The sequence below is a fragment of the Tiliqua scincoides genome, chromosome 1 (genome assembly GCF_035046505.1).
Source record: "Tiliqua scincoides isolate rTilSci1 chromosome 1, rTilSci1.hap2, whole genome shotgun sequence".
Lineage (NCBI taxonomy): Eukaryota > Metazoa > Chordata > Lepidosauria > Squamata > Scincidae > Tiliqua > Tiliqua scincoides.
In genome coordinates, this window is record NC_089821.1 from 57,522,055 (window position 1) to 57,545,345 (window position 23,291).

Here is a 23,291-nt window from a genome sequence, read left to right on the forward strand (position 1 = left end):
GCAATACGCACCTGAGGCCTATTAATGAGTCTCCTTTGGAGAGTCATAGTTATCCATTTACCTCTCTGAAGCCTCTCTACTTCCCCTGGTCTGGGAGTAGTGCTCCAATGTGACCCAAGCCAGGGAGGCAAGGCCTAGTTTAAGTGATGCTGCCAGGCAGCTCATCCTGAAGTAAACTGGCACAAACTCCAGCCCCCACTCAAAGCTGGGAGACCTCAACATATTTGGCAAAAATAAAATCCAATGTTTGGGAAGGTTTGTTGCATGATGAGTTAAAACTTTGTGAAAAAAACAAAGAAAAGAAAAGCCTCCTCAAGCTACCAATACTCTAAAGAGATTAGGTCAACAGACCAGCCCTGATCCTTAAAAAGTACTACTAGAGTCCTTATACAGAGTGTTAGCCAAAGTAAACATCTCTTTACAAATTAGCTAAGTATCCCACTTTCAAAAGCAATAAAGCCTGAAGTGCCAGTTTTGTTTTAGTGTTTTCACACTTACTGTTTGTCACAAATTCATTGTACGTTGGGATGCCATTGAAGTCCCCACAAAGACCACAGGTCTGATTAACATACTTCTCACTCAGCTCCAGCTATAACAATAGAAAAAGCAGCATGTAACTACAGTGAACATCCAGGGCATTAATTATTACAAGTGAAAATCCATGTTGATTTCAGACTTTGAATGAGATTGATAGAGGTGAAGATTGCTTCACTTACAGAGGTGAAGCAAATATTTACAACCATGTTTATAACTATTAAATTGAGCTAATTTCTAATGGTAGATTTGAGTTCTTCTCTGAGCCTGAAATTCCAATGGGAAATTTGCCTGACCAAACCAGACAAATGACCCATGTGCTCATGGAACCAATGGACAAGAATGTTCTAATTTTAATTTGTTCCTACTACCAGGAAGTCATGTCACTTGATGTCATGGCATAGTTTTCAAAAACAGGAATGCATGAGTGAAATGGAACTAACAAAAAAACAAAGCACTAATCATATTAACAGCCCATCCTATCCAAGTCACCTTCCACTATTTATAAATGCAGTGGCACCATCGGAAATGGAGCACAGCTGCTGGGTGCTTGTCATTAGCTCAGTGTGACTGCTGCCACGGAGCCCAATCACACTGACCTAGGTAAGCTGGTGGTGGAGTAGTCTATGGGTAGGCCATGGGTGGTTTGGGGTAGGGCATAATAAGGGAATAATAAGAGAATTTCTTATTTTTTAAGATAAACTTGTCTTTAATTTCAAACCCAAATAAATATAATAAAATCTAAATTGCAATTACTTGAAATAATTATGCATTTGCTATGTTATGGATGCCAACAAAGAATTCATGCCATGCCCTTTTCCTGGTATGTGCCACCCAACTTTCAACTGGTACCATCTCCTAGGAGTTAGAGCAACTATTTTGTAGTCTTTTTCTTTTGTCCAGTTGCTGTTCCATTTCCACTACAATACCTTTTGAAAGCCATAAACACTTGAATTAAATGTGGTATACAGTGACTGCTGATATCATAGTAGAATTTTATTCAACCCCTGTAAATACGATTTGGAAATAATAGCTGTTTGAATCAGGTGGGGAATTTGGTGATAGCAGACATTTGAGAAAGGGATCATAGTTGAAAGCATCACAGTAAAAAATGGTCCTCAACTTTGGTCCTCAGCTCTGTCACATAAGATCTAGCCAAAATTTCCAAATACAAATGAGTTCTGTGCAACACCTGGAATGTATTCTTACCAGAAGCCCATCCTCTTGGTTCCACATCAACATCACACCCAACTTGGTAGAGATTTTCAAGTACCCACTGCTTCTCTCAGCCAAGATTCCTGAGTGGCTGTAAGGCAGCTGAACACTGCAGGGAAAGCAAATTAATTGAAGGTGGACATGACAAAATATAAGTCACAAATATCTGATGGGCAGCGCAATCCTAAATTGCACTGGAACAGGCAGGCTAGTAGGCCTGCACTGTATCTAGTGCGAGTTTGGGGCTGGCTGTGGTTCAGCCTGAGGTAAGAGGCAAGGGGAATTACCCTGGGGAGAGCTGCAGCAGCCCCAAAGGGGCTAAAGGGGTGGCACAGATCCAAGCAACCCAGGACTGCCCGAGTTGCCCAGAGACAGGGATAGAATCCAGTACAAGTGCTGGATCCTTGCCACACACCCTGCTCCCCACCCACCTGTCACCCACTCTGGAACATTTCCTCACCACCCTCCCCATGCTTCCCCAGACTGCTACACCAGCTGAGCTTAGCCAGCACAGACTCATCTATCTCTGTTGGTGCGGAGGCTGGATTCGGTCTCCACAGGATGTCTGAAGAGGTACAAACATGCTTTATGGCACTGTTGCAATCCTCCCAGGCTGACGCAAGGGACTTGTGCTAGCTGAGTGCCCAGTTTGGATTGCAGTCTCAGCTTCCAAAGACTAAAATGTTGTATGGCATCATGTCATTATCAGCAGATCTATGCCTCTTGGTAAAACATGTGAAGTACTATCCACAAGCCACAATTAAGAAGACTATTCATTCAATATCTCATTTGCAAAACCTGTTTAATTTGTACCATGCTTATTTAGAGACTGCTGATATGAAACAAGTGAAATGAGATAGTTAAAAACAGTGGTTGGACTTACTGTTCCCCAGTGACAATAATGGAGTTTGGAGTCAGTTCTATGTCAGTTCCATCAAGTTTCAGGGCAATATGGCTGATAATGGTAGCATTCTGAACTACAGAGCGTCTTATTTGGATGTTGAAGTCTTCATAGGCAGATTTGCAGTGGGATGCAAGTACATAGTTGCAAAGCCCAGGGAAATAATAGATGTCCCCGTCAAAGGTACTGAAGTGGAAATTGCCCCATGTGCTACACACTTGCCCACTGTGAGCAGGATTTCCAGCTGTGAATCCAAAGCAACATGTAAGGATCTACTAAAAGCCCAAAATCCATCCTCTCTCTCTCTCTCTCTCTCTCTCTCTCTCTCTCTCTCTCTCTCTCTCTCTCTCTCTCTGATGAGACACAGTCCATCCATCTGTCCATCCAAGAATCACAGCCTCAATTTGGCCCAGTAACATTCCTTTATTTGACCATGATCCTGTGCTTATGCATTCAACTCTATGCCCACTGATTGCATTGCTTCCTTCTGATTTTTCAGTTTCTAATGAATATTCCACAAAGTTTCTGACTGTAGTTCCCAACCCTCTTTTTTTGGACAATAGTTGCTAAAGTTCCACTGAAGGGAACAGAACACTACTTGAGTAAATTATTTGAAGATTGCAGTCTAAAATGTGTGAATCGGAGCCTTTGGCAACTTACGTTTGACAGTCAAAGTAGTTCTCACTGGTGGGATGATGGTCACATGTGAGACTTTAGGAGGTGAAGTGGTAACTGAGGGAAAGAAATATCATTTTTACTGGTACAAATATTTCTATAATAACAAGGAAGAGAGAATCAGCTAAAATTCAAATGCTAAGACACCTGTAGAGCTTAAACAGTGCTGTGTTTCTTTTTTCACATTCAGGACTGTGATTTTTACGAAGATGCCAATAGCAGATTTGCTCCTGGGATTAATAGTGGGCAGGGATGTTTGTTGAAAAAACCACATGGAGGGATAGGGTTAAATATCCTTTCTCCATGCACCATGGCCCCACAACCATTATTTTAATTTTTAAAAGACAAGCGCCTTTCACTTTTCCAGGGCATGGTCTGAAGGCACCTTGCTGAAGGCACCTTGCTGAAACGAAGCAAGTCTAGGTCTGATCTGTTCTAGGAAGGGCGACTGCCTGGGAACACCCTGAATGCCACTATGGTGGAAGGAAATGCTATTTATATTGACAGCAGGAAAAATTACTACCCTTTCTACAATAAATGGCATATCACCTATTCTACACAATAGGCTTCAACAGGTGTTCCCTTTATTTAAAATAAGAACAGACAGAGATATGCTAGTTAATCAAATTCAAGTAGGTACTGCAGTCTAGCAGCCAATATCTATTCCTTTAACAGCCCGAGCCTATCTACCTCCCCTCACTGATGCAGCTGCACCATGGGAGCATGCTCCACATACTGCGGGGGGGGGGGGGCTGTCCTGGAGATCTTTACTGGGTAAGGGGACGACTGTTCCCTTGCCCAGGGGTAAGCCTCCACTACTCAAATTGGTATATTCAGACCTGCACCAGTGATTTTGCTGGCTCAAGTCTGAGTAGACCCAGAAAGATGGATTGATGCTGGGAAGGGGAATAAGATATTTGTGGCACCAAATGTGCTGCTGATGCCACTGCCGCCGATATCCTTTCCAGCCTAGATACACCCCTCTCCTCTCCAGTCTCTGCTTCGTTTCTCCCTCTCCCTGCCCCATTCCACCCACCCTTGCCCTCCCCCCAGCACCAACTTACCGGCGCTGGGACTCCTCAGCAGGCTGGCAGTGTGTGGCTGCTTGCCACTTGCAGTAGTGGCCTGGCTGTGCCAAACAGCACATTACCTTCGACCACTACCATAAAGCAAGCTGTGCTACTGGAACACAAGTTCCAGTGGAGCAGCATGCCCTTAGGACTGGGCCATCAGTTAGTCAAAGAAAGTTAAGCATGTACTGAATATACACTATTCCACCTTGCTGACTGTTTGCATATACAGTGTAAGTGTTATTTAAAGGACTCTTCATAATTAAAAAAAAAAAAAAAGCGCAACCATAGGATTACTGAAATTTCCCCACTCCTTTTGGGAGAATATAGTTAGAACATAAGGCAGAAAGTGAGGTGTTATACTCCCCACTATCTTGGGTGTGCCATTTGTTTGTACTCCTTTACTCACAAAGTGTATTTGAATGTCTGTACTGTGCAAATATAGTTCTAAATTAGATATCTGCATGGTGTGTCTGTATGTGTTTGCATGCTCCTTAGCCAATGAAAAAGAACATAATCTCAAAATACACAGAATTTCATTGATGTCTGCTATCTAAGAATCTATTCTTATCACTCTAAATATTTAATCAATGTAGATGTTTGTGAAGCTCAACTTCCATCTTAAAACAGAAAGTTGCAGATGTTGCTCATAAGGATGTACAGACTATTTTGGTTAATACTGTAACTATGCCTGCAATCCTATATGTTTTCTTCTGTAAATTTTTCAGTTTTCTTCTGTAAATTAGTGAATATTAGCTACAACTGAATGAAATGTGCAGCGCAATCCTAACTGCATGTTAGGCTGTCACAAGTCCCTTGCTGGGATCTGGCTTTTATGCCAGATCCCAACACCCATTCCTGAGCAGCTTCAAGCCGCTCTGCTCTCCTCTGACTTCTGCCACCTCAGGAGGTGGCGCAAGTCCGAGGGGACCCATAGGGGTTGCAGTGGCTTACCCAGAGGTAAGGGAAAGAGTTTCCCCATACTTCTGGCTGAGCCACTTTGGGCAACTATCCTGCACCTGATACAGCGCAAACCTCTTGGCTTGCCTGTTCCAGCGCAAGATAGGATTGCTAAGTTCGGGACGAACAGTGCAACTCCCATCCAGATATCCTCTTGCTTTGCTCCCAACTCCTTCTGCCAAATTCTGGTTCCCTCCCCTTGTCCTTTTCCATATTCTACCAGACTTGTGCCTGCAAGCCACCAATGGATCTGTCTTTCTTCTGTGCACAGGGGCACAGTCAGCAAACTGAAGCCCTGCTCAGTGGTATCATTAAGGTTTGTGTCACCTGGTGCAGGATGCCAGCGCGCCACCCCATGATGGACCTCCTCCCATGCAGTGGCAGATCAATGACCCAGGTGGTGGGCATAGTGATGTACCATTGCCCCGTCCTGATGGTTTTTTGGCTATACCATTTGACAGAACACAGATATTTCAACGTGGTTTTTTTATTGTATTCTGCTGTAAATTACGCATCAAATGGTATATAACATGATAGCATTATTCCTACAAATTGCAATTTTAATGATTTTGGTCACTAGTGATGTCACCCCCCTTCCAGAGGGTGTCACCTTGCTAACACCTTATTAGTTCCATGCTGTGTCATAATAACATCTCACTGGCTCTTCGAACAATCAGTCTCATTGGTCCGTTTTGAATTAGGGAAATGTACTTTTTTGTTAAGACAGTTGTGTTTTTGTTTTCTGGCTTTTTGGCCATTACTTTTGATGGAATTGAGATCTCTGGTTTTTTTCATTGCATTCCACTGTAAATTAAACATCGAATGGTATATAGCATGATGGCATTATTCCTACAAACTGATTTTAGCAATTTTGGTCACTAGTGCATGTCACCCCGCCTCGTGCATGTCATCTGGTGCAGCTCACACTCCCTGCACTCCCTAGTGATGCCACTGTCCCTGTTGCCTCTGGGGTGCTAGAAACTGCCTCCCTCTGCCCACTGCTGCTGTTGCTCCACCTCCTGTCATCTACTTTGTCTCGCATGACTACTCTGCCCACTGTGGGACACTCACTGAGAGTTGATGCCCTGCTGAATCTGAAGGGCTGTGCCAATGCCCACTATCCTCACTGACCTGCCTTGTCTCATAAACTGTGTTCAACTCTGGAAGATTGTGCAAACTTGCCACCCTCCTCTATCTGGGGTTCTACAAATACTTATTGGGAGATTAAGGGCCCAATCCTATACACTCCCAGAGCCAGTGCAGGGTGCTGTAAACGTGTCGTAAAGTGCATTTACAGCACTGGGAGAGCAAGGAGTGCAGCACTAGGCCAGCGCCAGACTGGGGCAGGAGGAGAGTGGGACCAGTGGAGCCTGCTTCACCAGATCCTATGCTCTACGTCAGGCTGAAAAGCCTGACACGGAGCTCCACCAGTCTGCACTGGCAAAATAGCTGATGCAGACTGGAAAAGACCCATTGTGACCCCTGCACCCTTACTCAGGGGAAGGGTACAAAAGTCTCCTTATCTCGAGGAGACCTCTGGTAGTTCCAGCAGGGCCACTGCATACAGCAGTCACCATTTTGGTGCCACTATACCAGGTGGCAGCGCCTTCCTTAGGATTGGGCTGCCCAGGAGGGGCAGGGAAATGAGAGAAGACAATATAGCAGCTGTAAGAAACGTAAAACAAAATAGGAATGGGATCCTAAGAGGAGACTGATACTCTGCAATTATATAAGAGGAGTGGGAGTAGTATATTGATCATTGGGTATGGTGAGAAGGAAACAACATAAGGAGCATGAAAGGGACTGACAGGCTGTAGTCGTATACATATAAATCATTGGATTTAGTGGGGCTGACTCCTTGGAAGACACGTGTAGGCTTTTGCTATGAAGACTCTTGCTGAGTATATGGAGGAAGGGATAAGTTCCAGGATTAGGGAACTTATCCCTTCCTCCTAGTAGACGAGGTAACACACTTTAAACTTTAGCAGAGAAAGGCTAGGACTTGCTCCAGCATTTTGCTAGATAATCTTTACTGGGCTAGTAAAAATGCATGCCTTTATTGCATTCAAATAGTATTTCATTCATTATCTAAAGAGAACAACCTGAGGAATATCAGCATGCTTAACTTTCTCTGGATTGCACCCAGGGAGGGAGGGCAGGAAAAATGTCCATAGCTCATTTGCACGTTTAAATTCACTAAAATGTAGACAGATCTAAATATACCATTATCTTGTACTGTGACTCGGATTTGAAACAATGAAATAAACAGAAAGCATATGTTGTGCCTCTTCGAGCCTGAATGGTTGAAACCTGAGGAACTGCAACCCTCCCCTTCCCCATTCCCATCCGCCCCCATCAAAAGGAAGTTAAAAACACCTACTGTCATGTGTCTGCTGCACAGACTGATAGTCGTAATATGACTGCTGGTCATCATACTGCTGGTCATACTGATAGTCTTGATACTGGGATTGCTGGTCATTAAATTTGGCTTGGACTGTAGCAACAATGGAAAGAGTAAGCCAGTAACAACAGCTGTGGGCTGCATTTGTAACAATTCTGTGAATTACTAAATGGTTAAAACACTGCGCCAAAGCTAATTCTTCTGTTAACATTAAATGAAATAGTTTTATTTCGTCTATTCACTAAACAGTATCTGAGGCAAGTCACAAAAGTCAGTTGGTTCAAGGTAGCTGAGAAGAGCACATGAAGTCATAGAAAAGCAATAAAATATCCATTTAAAACAGTATTCTTTAAACTTGGGGCCAAGATCCCAATGAGGTCACAAAGCCTCAGTTGTGGGGTCGTGGCAACTTATGGGAATGAAAAAGGTTGAAGACCACTGGAGTAGGGCTACAATCCTATGCACACTTTCGCTGGGAGCAACCCCCATTGAACAGAATGGGGCTTACTTTTGAGTAGACCTGCTTAGGATTGTGCTGTAGAGCACCACCAGTAAAGAGGGAGGTATCTGATGTACCCCTTCAGGTACCAGGAAATTGTGCTCCGGTTCTGCCCAGATTCTTAGCAATTGTGCTGAAACAGTTTTCACTAGTGCCAGGCTTCATGGTAACTTTTTTCTGTTCTTTCTAGCAAGAATATTTGGTTACAGTAAACAGTGCTAGGAGGGCATTTCAGGGCAGGTGGTGGGTTGTAATGGGGGTGGGAGTGAGCAGAAACGGTCTGGGGAGGGGGATGGAATTGACAGTGGGCTACTCAGTCTTTCTTTCTTTCTTTCTTTCTTTCTTTCTTTCTTTCTTTCTTGATTGATTGATTGATTGATTGATTGATTGATTGATTGATTGATTGATTGATTGATTTTGTAACTCAAAAAATGTTGAAGAACACTGATTTAAAATATAGGATGGAAAGCAGCAAACAACTTCCTTGAAACATTTATCCCATTTCTTTCAAGACACACCTAAACAAATTGTTTCACTTGTCATCTATAAAAGAGGAGAGATAACAACTCTTACGTGCAATTCTGCAGCCAGAGCTGTTTTGCTGAACTTCTACCAGAGATCTTTCCAGTTATTTGTTTTTAAAAAAATTGGCACCCTATCCCTCTTTCTGAATAAGAACTCCAAAGGCAGCTCACACCCAATTTAAAAGTAATAAAATACAAAACAAATTAACACTTAAACAAGCAAATTGACAACTAGCTAAAAACTGAGAAAAATCATAAGATAAAAAGACAGATAAGCTGCCAGACACAACCAAATAAGACCAAGTTTTGGATTAAAAAGCAAAGAGCTAAAGGCTTGTAGAAAAAGAAAGGTTTTAAGAATCCCTAACAACAAGGGGGTGGTCCTGATAATATAATAATAATAATAATAATATACAGTATTTATATACCACCTTTCTTGGTCTTTATTCAAGACTTTATTCAAGGCAGTTTACACAGGCAGGCTTATTAAATCCACGCAGGGATTTTTACAAATTGAAAGAAGGTTCTCTCTTTCAAGAACCACCACATTCAAGGTGATACACTCCGATCTGGTTTAACATTCTGGCCTCCATCCTCCCACGCTCCGAGCAGATGGAACAGCTCAGCTGCAGCTTGCCAGCTGCTTCAAGGTCGCACGGTGCCGGTGGCCTCAAACTGGCGACCTTGTGGATGTTAATCTTCAGGCAAATGGAGGCTCTACCCTCTAGACCAGACCTCCTGCCCATATGGGATCTCATATGGGATCCACAAACTGGGAGCCACAACAGAGGTGGTCCTGTCACAAGTTACCACCTGTTGCAGGTGCCATCACCTCCAAGACTGATGGCACCTGCAACAGGGTCTCCCAAGATGACCTCATAGCATAATAATAAACTTTATTTGTATCCCACCCTTCTCCCTAAAAGGGACCCATCAGCAGACTCATATGGAGAGAGATGGTTCTTCAAGAATCTGAGACCCAGGTTGTTTATAGGACAAAATCAGCACTTTGATTTGAGCTTGGAAATATAAGGGCCACCAATGCAGCTGGAATAGCAGGGATGGTATAACCTTTCAAGTTCTAATGGCCACAAGTTATTTAGTGTAAATGTTGTGCAATAGCTTCTTCCCAGCTTGTAACACTGGTTTTCTAACTCTTTTAGTTGACCCTGTCTCAGATCCAGAAATATTATACATGTGGTGGGGCTACAGGTACATTTGTGCGGTTCCTCACTGTCTGTGGTATAGGTGTGAATAAATAGCCACACACATATATTCAGGGCTGGTCCTTCCACGAGGCCAACTGGACAGTCGTCTCAGCCAGCAGATTGGTGAAGGGTGCCCATCTCTGCCCCCAAACTCTGACTTCCACTGCTCTTCCTCCTTTTCCTTCCAACTGGAAAAGGAAGAAGGGGACAGAGAGGAAGAGGAAATGAGGAGGGAGGGAAGTACTGAGCTAGAGCATTGAAGGGTGGGAGGAACAGAGGCTGGCACATCATTGGGTGGGGAGGCAGCATTTATCATGCTGTCTTAGGCATCAGGAAGTCTTGGACGGACCATCCACATGGTGTCCAATAGTTCTTTGATCTCTGCAACCTTTTCTCTAATGTGAAAATATCATGGAAATCATACACACATACATCATCACATATACATGTATACATATACATCATATATACACAGGATTTCTAGATTAGTATAAACTGGCCCTCAGGGTATAATTTCAACAAACATAGTTGCAGTAACAACCTGCTAATTTGCAGGGTAATAACTACAAATTAAATAAGAAAAGTCAGTTTTTGAGATATGAAGATTTATGTATCCTGCAAGTTCTTGACTTGGAAGAACTCAGTGCAGTCAAGAAAATAAGAACAATCTGGATCAGGCAAGTTCAGCATCTTCCTTCTTAGCCAGAACCCACCAACAGGGCTTTCCTTCATTGTTAGCTGCCCAGTGATTCCTACCCATAGTGAGACTGCCTCAAACTATAGGTGTCCCATTTAGCTATCATGACTGACAGATATTTGATAAGCCTCTCCTCCATGAATTTCAATAATTGTTTTTTAAAACCATCAAATGCAGCAACCACCACTTCATGTTATTTATTGATTTTTCAACTCTGAAATGTATATCTTTGCCTTTCAGCCCTGAGGCAGCTCAGAAAACTCAATTAAAAACACAGTAACTTAAAGTAAACTTGTGGCAGCAAATGCCATAAATTAAAGGTGGTCTGTGAAACATTTTATTTTGTGCCTGTCTTGAATATACTCTCTCTCTCTCTCTCTCTTGCCCCTTGTCCGAACACCATTCAAAATTTTCTAAACCTCTGTCTAACCCTTTTCCTAAATTAAAAAGCCCCAAATGCTTTGGCCTTCCACTGTAGAGAAGCTGTGTCAACTTTCTGCAAATTTTGACTGGCCCTTTTTTGTACCTCTTCTAGTTATTCAGATATTTGCCTTTTTCACTGTTGTTATGCTCTGATTTGAGATTTTCATCAAGCCACCTATCAACAATCACCCCAAGCCAACAGAAGGAAGCTTTGCTGGGAGTTGAATCTAGCAGTTAGATTTTACAAAGATCTGATGGAAGTAAATTGCCAGTAAACTGAAAGTTTAAAAATGGAAACCTGTTTGTTCATACACTTGCAATAGCAAAGCTTTTGGGGGAGTTAATAAATCAAACTGTGAGCACTGCCCTCATACCTTTTGGGGAGAGGCTGTGTTACTTCATATTATATGCAAACTTAACAAAAAGCACGTACAATGCACTCTGAAATAGCTGCACTGAATGATGGCATTTCCCCAGTATAAATGGCAGGAGATGGTATCTTAATTAAGGCAGATTTGCAGTGATAGCAACAGAGTGCATTCCACATAGCATTCTGTGGGAAACTCCTATGCATCACATCTACTGATGTACTTATCAAAATAGACTGCCTTTGTGGGTGGAAATCATCCAGTTCAATATGGATTTGCAATTCTTTAGCATGTGAAAGGATGAATGAAAGGTTATTTACACAAGCGCAACACTTATGGATTTGTTGCTGAGGAGTAATTGGCTCTGAGGTTTGTCTGTTCTTTTAATAGCTGGTTTTGTGCCATTTCAACACCTGAAACTTTCATCTCTAAGCTCTGGCAAATCAACTTGAATGGATTTGATACTACTAAGCCTCTTAAAATGGATCTATACAAGGACTCCCAATGGGGAAAGGAAGAATTTTCATATATGCTTGCCACAGATGCATTCTTTTAAGAGCTGTCATTATTTCAAAGTGTTGTTTCCTTTTCCCCTAACATCTTTGCTCCATTTTAATGGGCGTCCCTTATTTTAGAACTTCTCAATTTCATTGAAGGTTAGTGATGCTCAATTGTGTTCTTTGTTGTTATATGATTTGCACTGATTTTTAATTACTCCAGTGTGTTGCAAGCTACTTTGAGTCTACTTGAGTTTACTTTGGAAGAAAATTTTGATATTAATTTTGAAAAAAATCAGTCAAATTCCTATTCTGGTGCCCCTACTTGTATGGCTGATCGTTTCACGAGGTGGAATTCCAGTTCTTTACTGAAGTCAATGTGAGCACTGCCATTAGCTTGAAAAGGCACAGCAATTCAAACTTATAAGGAATCGACACTATTCTAATCTTTTATTTGTTCTATTAACCTGTTAGGTTTGTCATTTTTCACAATTTTAGAAACCTCACCTACTGTAGAAAACAAAAATCCAAACAAAAAAGCTGGAACTGGTTTTTGTATGCTTTTTTATATTGAAGCTGCTCCAGTAATTTGGTGTTTTGATCCATCAAACTACTACTTTTGACTAGGTAGTAGGGTAATAAAACTTGAACACATTGACATTAGAATGGGGAAATGGTGATAGCAAAGCACAGAGCAAGTATGTTTAAAGTCCTGATTAGATTTAATGAGGCAAAGCAAACAAAACCATTAAAATCTTTCAGACCTTGGAGGAGTCGGGCAATAGCTGTCCATATAGGAAATCAAATTGTGGAAAGTTTCCTACCTTTGTAGTGTGTTAAGGCGATTACTAGAATGGGTATCCATACTGGTATCCATGCCCTCCTGCCTGTCCCCATCTTGGCTGGATTTCGGCACCATGTACCGAATGGCAGGCTTCTGGAGAGAAACCTGTCTTTTGATGGCTTTTATATAGCTAGAGTGCTTGGCTTAGTTCCCAGATTGTTTAACAAGTTTCTTGAGAGGTGGAGCTTCAGAGATTTTAGCAGGTGCACAGGTAAATAGATGATGGGGCTGGCCAAGTATATTTGCATTTGGGGAGGAGTATCATTTTTAAAAGACCTTTTTTTTTTAATGAGGAACCAACAATGAGGAACATCCTTCCCCCTGGCTAATTTTCTTTAATTGTTTTTGCAGAGTCTCAGCAGATGTCATTCAAAGATCTTCAAGGAGAGAAATCCTGTTGATTTATAATGAATGATATTATGCTTTAAGAAAATATTTTTTTGTTCCAGGATGTGGAATAGGATATTGCATGTTTGTGACTCACATCTTTTCAGAAGTTACTTCGTGCTGGTTGCTTGGAAAGAAAGAGATCATGATAACAATCATGATAACTGATTCCTACACTTCTTACAGATACAGAAACAGACTAAACTTATTTATGCATAAAATTTCTGAGTTGCACTTTCCAGCTCATCCCAAGTGCTAAAAGGGACACGCTGAAATGCACTATATAAATCAAAAAGTAGAATACAAGGATCAGTTATTTCACAACAGAAACAACACCTGTCAAAGTGAAAATCCGTATAAATCAATGAATATCACAGAAGAAGAAAAAACACATAGTTTTTAGAGGATGGTGAAAGGTACACAGGGAGGGGAACAGTTGAGGTTTCGTTGGCAGGACATCGCATAAGGTGGCCTTTTCCACAGCTGGATAAAGGCCTGCTTTGTGCTTTTGTGATTCCTATTGTGGTAAAAGTCAGATACGAAGCAGCTTGTCACTTGTTCCTGTCAACAGGCCCACGCTGGAATAATGTGTCCATATGGATGGCAGCTGAACTGCCAACTCCTCAATCCTGCAACTTCACACTCATGTTCTCCCCAGGGAATATATGCTGTTTGGTTACAGCTGGTGGATCTGTGCTACTGCCAAGCAGATAGAAGTATCTTCCCGGAAATAGTTAGCTAGAGAAATAGTTAAGCCACATAGCACCTGCAGAAAGGCACAGGGTCTCACCTCACCTTTTCTTTCCACATAAAATTTGTATGAGCCCTTTTCCATGTTGCAGAACAAAAATATTTTATCAGTTCTGTTCTTTTACAGGAATTCACTTAAGAAGGTCCCATTGTATCAGGAACAATGCAAAAGCTGGACAGTGAGCATTTTTGTAAGGGGGCCAGTGCTTTTACTTAAAGAACTATTACCTTTCCCTCTTAGTTGACTTGTTGATGCATAAAAATGTGCAGAACAGATCCTAGTCCTGCAAGATACACTTTTCCTCAATGGGATTTGTTTATGCTTGGTGAATTTGTTTGAACTGGGAGAAGTTGGTGGGAAATAAACCCCACCCATCTTGCTCTCTTCAAGACTATAGAGACGGTGGTGTTTCCCTTGTACTCAATATGTGGTATAATAAATATGCATTGTACATAAGAATAGCGCAGTGGAGTGGAGGCTATCAATCACATTCTGGGCTCAGCTCTGGGAAAATCCATTGTTTGGTTTTTGGTTACACAACATATCAGACTGAAAGAGTCCAGCCTTGCCACATACAACTTCATGAATTCAATGAAAATACATACATATGTACATACAAACATCTTTTCCTGTGGGTTTTTTTTTATAGCATTCAAGGTGGTTTACATAGGCGGACTAGTCTAAACCATTTTTCAGTAGGGTTTTTACAGTATGTTCTGTGAAGACTCACAGACGCCTTGGTCCAGACGTTGCCTTCACAATGTAGTTATATTTCTTAATTAGTGGAAAGATGGTGAATTATAACAGCATAACCTCCATATAACTACTAATTTAGTAAACAAAAAGAAAAAAAATCCCAACCAAATGCTTTTATGCAAGTCATGCTAGTGATTTCAGCTGACTGTTCACTTTAACATAAGACACACTTACAGCCTAATCCAGTGGCAGCTCCTTGGGAGAAGGGGACTTTCATCCCCTTCCCCCCAGAAAACGGAGTAGCTCCGCAATGGGGCTACTCAATTCACCGCCAACCAAAAGGTTAGCAGTGAATCAAATGTCTCCGTGTCAGGTGGTGAGCCCAATGCGAAGACTTTGGATCTGGTGGAGCTTTGCTCCCTCCCTCCCAGCTCCCTCCCCTGGCACACCTCCTCCCCACCTCCCATCTACCTGTAACGCTGCCTCCCCCCACACTTACCTCTCTGCTGCTTGGTGGTCCGTGCAACTGCCAAGCGGTGGAGCTCAGGCGCCCGTCCGGTGCTAGGGCCCACAAACGTGCCTTGCGACAGTGCACGACGGTGGTAAGCCAGCGTGCTGAGCTCAGGATTGGGCTCTTAAGCATTTATCTGTCAGCTACAGACACACCTACAAAGCAGGATAATATGCACTGCATACACTACAGGAATCATTATGGGCTCTCACTTTGCTTAGAATTGTGGCCAAGTTTTTCCCTGATTGAATCACTTCAATAGGAAGAGGCTGCTTGCTAATACAAGTGAGCCCTCCTTATCTGCAGGATCACCATTCACGGATCCAAGTTTCAATGGATGCCGAGCCCACAGCTCAAGGGCCTTAGAGGACCTCCCAGATGTGACTGGAAGTGCCTTCTGTTCAAATCCAGGAGGTGTTCTGAGACACAGGGAGACAGTGCACAATTTTTTTTAAATTGATTTTAAGAGGTGTTGAATAATGTCCTTCCATCTAGTCCAGTCCCTTTATTCCATGTAAACACATGTCATGTAATAACCTTGATTCTGAGGACCAATTTAAGCAGCAGTGTTGGAAGTAGTGATAGGAACTAGTGCAACCGGAGAGTGTCTTTGTACCCAGCAAACACCTGCTCTGATTGCTCACGGGGCCCATAACAACGCACAGGATGTCAACAATAGGCATGGGAGAGGGCACTGTTGTGGTACAAAGATACAAGAAGCTCAGGAGTCACATCCTGTCAGCAGTGCCATGCCATCTTTTGTGGATACAGTTCTTAAACTGGATCCTATGGCAATGTAGTACTGACCTCTACAATTGGGCTATAAGGCTTCCAGTGGTTTCAAGGAGAAACTTGAAATAACATTTTATACATTTTAGATTTACATTTTTAGATATGAATTCTTGGGAATTGCATTTTTAGATATGTAATTCTTGGGAGATTTGCATTTACATGGTTGGCAACCTTCAGTCTCGAAAGACTATGGTATAAGCTTACAGCACCCGGTATTCCCAGGCGGTCTCCCACCCAAGTACTAACCAGGCCTGACCCTGCTTAGCTTCCGAGACCAGACAAGATTGGGCATGTGCAGGGTAACAGTTGCTGACAAGTTTATTGTTAAATAACTCAAACACCATTTTAGATAATCTGGAATCCTTTCTCAACCTGATGCAAGGGGGGAAAAAAACTCAAGCAAAAAAAGTTTTCATGATGCTTGCAAATAATTCAGCAATGACTTCACACTTACCTCCTGCTTCCCCATACTTTCTACTAAAGCACAATGCATCTCTGCCATCAATTGTCACACGCCTGATCAACAACTGTAATTCCTCCAATTATGCTGCGCATATGTTCCTGGAAAACAGACTGCTATAAAACAGAAACAGTACTATAGGAAGCCATTACAACACTCTTTTAGTGTAGATGTGTTAACTGTACAGTACTCACCAGTATAGTAGATTGGAGCCTGCTGTGTAATTGAGTCCTGCTGCTGCCACTTCCCCAAGATGGCAGAAGATGATGGGAGGAGCTTCTCCTAGGAGGCTGAGCCAGGTTATGACCACTGTTCCCAGTAAACTCTGCAGCCATGTAGCTCCAAGCCATGCAGCTCCACAGAATTTGGCAACCTGGAAATTTGGTGAGGGGGTGTGATGTTATTGTCATGTATCCAGAGATGGTGTCATGATGCAGCTGCGACACTGCACCACAAAAAAAGGGTTCGGTGCAGCACCAGTTTACCCCAGATCTTATCCTCTCTTTCTTAAGCTGCTACGTCCATTTTTTCCTCCCTGAGCATATGTGAGGAGATCTATAAGTGATCAAGCAGACTACCCGGGATTCAGTAAAACATATTTTCCTCAATCCTACTGCCCCCACCACCACCACTGAATACAATGCATGCTCCATCAGCATGGCTGAATTGGCGCCATGGTGGGGGATAGGACTGGGCAGCAAGGAACTGTTAGGCAGCATACATTGCCTTTGGTGTACAAAACAGATCAATGTTGGGAGGTAACCAGCAGCCCAAAGCTAAGCTCCGTGGTGCTGCTGGCTACAGTAGCCCTGAGGCCCCTAGAGTTCTTCTCAAAGGAAGGGGACATTTGTCCTCTTACCCTGTGTAAAGCCCCAGCCCTCCAAAGGGGCTAGTTGAGCCTGCACCAGCTAAACTTGAGAAGTTCTGTGTCAGGTTTCCGAGTCCAACATAGAGCATAGGATCCAGCCAAGGCAGGTCCCTTCTACAGTTTTGCTGGTTTTGACTTTTAAAACCAGGGTATTACAGAAACCACCTTCTTCTGTATAATCAAGATTGTTCCCTCTGGTCATTGGAGAGGACCCTTTTACAGATTCCATCGCCTATGGAGAAGGGAGGAGGAGCAGCAGCACGAGCCTTCTCAGTAGTGGCACAAACTTTATGGAACTCTCTCCCTCTCAGTTTACAAACTGCTCCTTCCATAAAGGCTTTTAGGTGGGACATAAAGACGTTTTTTTCACACTTGCCTTCTGAGTTCACGGTTTTTTAATGCTAGACATATGGGCAGTGGCATCGCTAGGGGGGTGCAGGCCACACTGGGTGACGCGCTGGGGGGATGACGCGCCCTGGGGGGTGACACGCTATAACCGCGGCATTAGAAGCTACCACGTCATGCCATACACCTTTGGGTGTGGAATGTCCAGTGGAGAGCAATGCAAAAAACAGAATTGAAATCGATCCTTTTGTTCAAAAGTTATGGCCAAAGAAACGGAAGGAAAAAATGCACAGAGCTCTATGGAAAGTGAAAGTGAGCTGTATCGCATGTTTACTCGTGAGTAGGCGTACTTGCCATGGTACGTCAGAAAGGGCAGGCTGAGAGGAATCCAATAACCCCCAAATGGTCCCGATCCAATGAATGCAGCCCCCAAAAAACACCGAGAAGGATGTTCCCCCAGCTGCGAGTCTATTGAGCAGAAACAAAGCCACGTGGCCAAGTTTACTCATGAGTGTTGCAAGGTGCAAAAACCAAGATGTTACAAGGGATCCTAGATGTTACAAGAGATCTCAGATGTTGCACTGTAATCCCAAGTACCAAAGCAAACTCAGTAGACAACAGTGATCAAATCCAGGCTTTTATTGTAAATCCATCAGCAAAAGATTGTAAATCCATCCACATCTCCAAAGGAGGCTGTGTGCATCAGAAATGGGGAGAAGAGAAACCCCAAAGGAGACTGCTTACACCAGAAGTGGGAAGAAGAGAAGCATGTAATGCCTCCTTTAGCTGACTTTTATTACAATCTGGGGTTCCCTCCTTGAAACACATTTGGAGACAATTCATTGGTGGGTTCAAAACATCCCTTGTTTTATAATAGGCCATCTCATACATCCATCATATACAATATACCCCCAGCAGTTAGCCAATGGCACTGCACACAAACCTGACCTCATCCATAACCATCGCATGATCCACTGTGACCTTCATGTGCAGCCTGTGAAATGCAACATACTTGCTATTGACCTCACGGTGTGTGTGTTCATCTAAAAACTGCTGTGAAATGATTTTCTCTGGGAATCTGACCTTTGCAATGTGTTAATCCGGAAGTGCTTTGATATCATGTCTCTTTAAACTCTAGAATGCAGTTAGTCCACTAAAACTCAGTTAAAATATTACTATTTGTTAGTCACACTTATGTGTACCCCAAAACTGATTTCAAAATGAAAAACAAGAAAATATAAGAAAGCTAAGCTTATTAGTGTTCTTCTATGAGAGCTGGTGTGAATATTTGCTTTCTAGCATGTGTGTGCACAGCTTAGTGCTCTAAAAGTCTTCAAACTGGACGTTAAAGCAATATTAAAACTTCAAGCCGAATTCAAACTGCTAGATTTTTTTTTCTGTGCTCTGAAGACAAAGACTTCATTCAAATGTATCAACATTGTTCTAAGAGAACATCTTGTGGCAGGCTGCCCAATCCTAGTCAAATGCTTGTGAGACTCAAGTTGAACTTGCTTGGACATTCAGAGAGAGAGATAAAAAACCATGCTGTTTACATTTCAGGTAAGCATTCTATACCATAACTAACAGTCCTTGATACCTTCCAACAGTGAGTAGGTGGACTTGCCTTAGTCAAGGCAGGCTGAGACGGCTCCAACAACGTCAGAATAGTCCTGATCCAATGAATGCAGCCCCCAAAAACACGGAAAAGGTGGTCCTGCGTCCCAGCTGTGAGTCTATGGAGCCCTATGGAAAGCAAAGCAGCCTCACGTTGTGTTTACTCATGAGTAGGCAGGCAAGCCTTGGCTGGTCAGGCCAGGCAAAGGGAAATGTGAGGACACCAGAATGGAGCTGAAGTGTAACAGATGCTCCAGAAGGCAACCTCCCCTCCCCAAACCAGGAGGGTCTTTATCTTGATATGCCTGAAATAGAAGAACTTTAAGCTCTTCAACATGGTCCCTCACCAAAGGCTACAGAAAAAACTCCATATTCAGGGAATTAGAGGACAGGTCCTCTCATGGATTGAGAACTGGTTGAAGACCAGGAAACAGAGAGTGGGTGTCAATGGGCAATTTTCACAATGGAGAGAGGTGAAAAGTAGTGTGCCCCAAGGATCTGTCCTGGGACCTTGTATTGGAATCACAGAAGATCTGGTGAGGAGGTAGATGTGGTATCAGCAGTGACCCCTTTAAGGCCTGGGCTTCCATGGAGTGTGCTGCACAGCTGCAGCCACTTGAAGGCAATAGGGCCCTCAGGCATAAAAGCACCTGCTGAAGGGAGCGTTTGGTGTGGGTAACAGAGGGAGGAAAGCTTGAGGAAAGACAGACTGGATTAATGAATTGATGGTGAGTGTACTTTGGAGACTGCTGGAGACACTGGAGTTTGGTGTGTGGCTGCTGTGCCCAAGATTTGCTGAGGACCAAGGGGCTGCTGTAGTGGCAGGAGGCTGCTGGCAGGAGAGAGGACCTCTGCAGGTTGAACAGGTGAGCTACTCTGGTGGTGGGGTCCAGCAGTACTGCAGGGTAGAACCAGGGTCATTCTTGGGTAGAAAAGGGGTGCTAATTAGTTAAATTTGGGCATAATTCTCCAGGCAGAGCTTGGATTAGGATTTGGCAGAACAGACCAGTGCTTTTCAACCTCTTCATAAATGACCTGGAGATTGACCTGGGTGAGCAGTGAGGTGGCTAAGTTTGCAGACGATACCAAACTTTTCTGAGTGGTGAAGACCAGAAGTGACTTTGAGGAGCTCTGGAAAAATCTCTCCAAACTGGCAGAACGGGCAGTAAAATGGCAGATGCATTTAAGAACATAAGAACAGCCCCACTGGATCAGGCCATAGGCCCATCTAGTCCAGATTCCTGTATCTCACAGTGGCCCACCAAATGCCCCAGGGAGCACACCAGATAACAAGAGACCTCATCCTGGTGCCCTCCCTTGCATCTGGCATTCTGACATAACCCATTTCTAAAACCAGGAGGTTGCGCATACACATCATGACTTGTACCCCATAATGAATTTTTCCTCCAGAAACTTGTCCAATCCCCTTTTAAAGGCATCTAGGCTAGACGCCAGCACCACATCCTGTAGCAAGGAGTTCCACAGACCGACCACACGCTGAGTAAGAAATATTTTCTTTTGTCTGTCCTAACCCGCCCAACACTCAATTCTAGTGGATGTCCCCTGGTTCTGGTATTATGTGAGAGTGTAAAGAGCATCTCCCTATCCACTCTGTCCATCCCCTGCATAATTTTGTATGTCTCAATCATGTGCCCCCTCAGGCGTCTCTTTTCTAGGCTGAAGAGGCCCAAAAACTAGCCAAAAACTGCATATAGGTTTTATGTAAATTACTTCCATGCTGCTTACAGGCTTTTCCTTTTCTTTAGAGATGACTGCTGCACAATAAAATTTTGTGTTTTATTGTGATATTTTTAAGATTGTTTTAAGCCATTTCTGCCCAACGTTATAGATATGCAACAGGGATCAAATGTGTACACCTGTGGGCTGGGCAGAAATGGGTTAACATTTAAGGTTATTTTAATGTTGTAAACTATTGTTTTAAATGTGGTTTTATAGTTTTGTATGCCACCTTGGTTGCCAAAGTGGGATACAAATTGAGTAGATAAATAAAATAAACTACCACACCATTGAAGGGAGATGCTGAATTGTTTACCTGAAAGACCACCTCTGGCTTTATAATTTGCCCAAGTTCAAATTCCCGAATACATTAAGCTACCGTTTTTCTCAGAGGAATACTTTAATGTGCCATGAAGTCACGTTTTTGCTGGGAAAACAGCCGTTTAAACATGACAGTACCATTTTCCGAAGGTATGGGACACATGTATTTTGCCCTCAACTGCCCATATGATTCCGTGCTACTCTGAACTGCCCCTCTTCCTCTCCTTCAAGGAGAGGAATGATGCAGCCCAGAGTAGCACACTGCTGCTCTGGGCTGCATCTTTCATCCCCTCAGAGGAGACAAAAGATGCAACCCAGAGCGATGCAGAATCATGGCCAGAGTGGTTGCCATTCCAGGCACGATGCCACTCTGGGCAGCGTCTTCTGTCTCTTCCAAGGAGATGAAAGTCACAGCCCAGTATCGCGGCCAGAGAGGCAGCACATCCGGCTGCTATTCAGTGCCAGACTGGGCTGTCCCCCTCCTCTCCTCCTTTATAGGAGAGGAAAGGGTTGGCCTAGAGCAGCAGCATGCTGAGAGTTATGACTCCCAGCTCGCTGCTGTTGTAGGCCAACCCCATCTCTCCTCCTGGAGGAAAGAGGCAGCCTAGAGTAGCAGCATGTCACAACTCCTGGCGCACTACCACTCTAGGCCGCTCCTCTCTACTCCTCCTTTAAAACATGAAAGAAGTTGGGGCCACCCTGTCTGGCGCTGAATTGCTGCTGGATGATTTTGGGCTGCCCCCTGCTTCATTAGTAGGAGAGTTGTTTTTTTATATAGGGAAAGAAGCCAGTGGAGCTGCGGCTTCTTTCTTTAAAAAAAAAAAAAATGACATTGGGGGGGAGACTGGTGGCGCAGCCCCCACAAGGGTAGTGCCCAGGGCATTTGCACCCATTGCCCTCCCAGGTATGCCATTGCCCATATCCAAAGATAAATATGAAAAATGGCCCTTAGAATGAACTTGAATTTCACCCATAGTCTCTCTCTCTAACACATTGAATACTTTTAATGGAAAAAGTTAATTTGACAGCTTTCAAAGTTTTCTAGAACATTTTTTTCTTCATATGGAGTTTTACATGTAAATCTCATGGGAATGGTTTTGATATATTTTATATGCTAGAAATGTACATCAGAACTGTTTAGAACATAAAATACAAATTTTGCAATAGGTTTGAACTTGCAAATTATTATTTTAAATTGGCTATTTTACTGATAACAATTCAGTTCCAAGAAATATGTACAAAGCAACAATTTTGTTAATTCAAAGGATGGATCGGGGAAGGTTGGTATCATATTGAAACAAGTTCTGTTTTTTATTTATATTTAAAAGTGTGAACAGGATTATTAGCATAAAAGTTAAACAATATTTTTCTTCCAATCCAACACCGTGGAGATAGATTTCCATATGCTCATCCAAGCCTGGTTCAAGTCAAAGCAGCACCTAAAGTGGTGTCCAAATGCCACACCCCTTTTTCTCATCAGTACATATGCTTTACCCATCATGACTTCTACTCTCTGCCACCTGCTGCCTCTACTAAGCTGTTCGAGCAGGGAGCATCTTGGCAGCAGAACACATTTTAGAAGAGGCAGTGACACATGGTGGAGGAGAAAAAGAGGTGGAAGGAGGCTATCCTGGAAGGAAAGTATTTAGGAACAGGAACACATCAGCTGCTACCTTCTCCTCCAGCTCCACCATTAAGATCTTGGGCAGCAGTAGTGCAAGAGGAGTAAGCCACCCACCTCCATTCCAAGCAGAGTGGCAAGACCAGGATGGTTCAGGTTACAGGATGGAGACAGCAGGCAGGCAGCAGGTAAAGAGAGGGAAGATTAGGGTGTGTGGAGTACCCCACCCCACACACACATACACACCGATTTGCCACCTCTTGAAGCAGTAGCATCACCCAGGCTCATGGGTGAGTTGGCTCTGTGCACATCCCTTTATGGATCAGAATCTCTGCACCAAAGACTACCATGGTAGCAGTTCCAAACACTAGA

General features: G+C 43.2%; 1 protein-coding gene across 1 annotated transcript in view; it reads right to left on the bottom strand.

The window, feature by feature from the left end:
* MUC5AC (mucin 5AC, oligomeric mucus/gel-forming) overlaps positions 1-12,869 on the bottom strand; it is a 66,518-nt gene extending 53,649 nt beyond the window's left edge. Inside the window, exons 1-6 of the mRNA XM_066619489.1 lie at positions 12,797-12,869; positions 7,730-7,849; positions 3,311-3,361; positions 2,633-2,894; positions 1,744-1,858; positions 499-589 (exon numbers count right to left, since the gene is read on the bottom strand). Of these exons, the coding sequence (XP_066475586.1) occupies positions 499-589; positions 1,744-1,858; positions 2,633-2,894; positions 3,311-3,361; positions 7,730-7,849; positions 12,797-12,869 (712 nt within the window). The remainder of the gene's footprint in view (positions 1-498; positions 590-1,743; positions 1,859-2,632; positions 2,895-3,310; positions 3,362-7,729; positions 7,850-12,796) is intronic.
* Between the last annotated feature and the right edge of the window lie 10,422 nt (positions 12,870-23,291).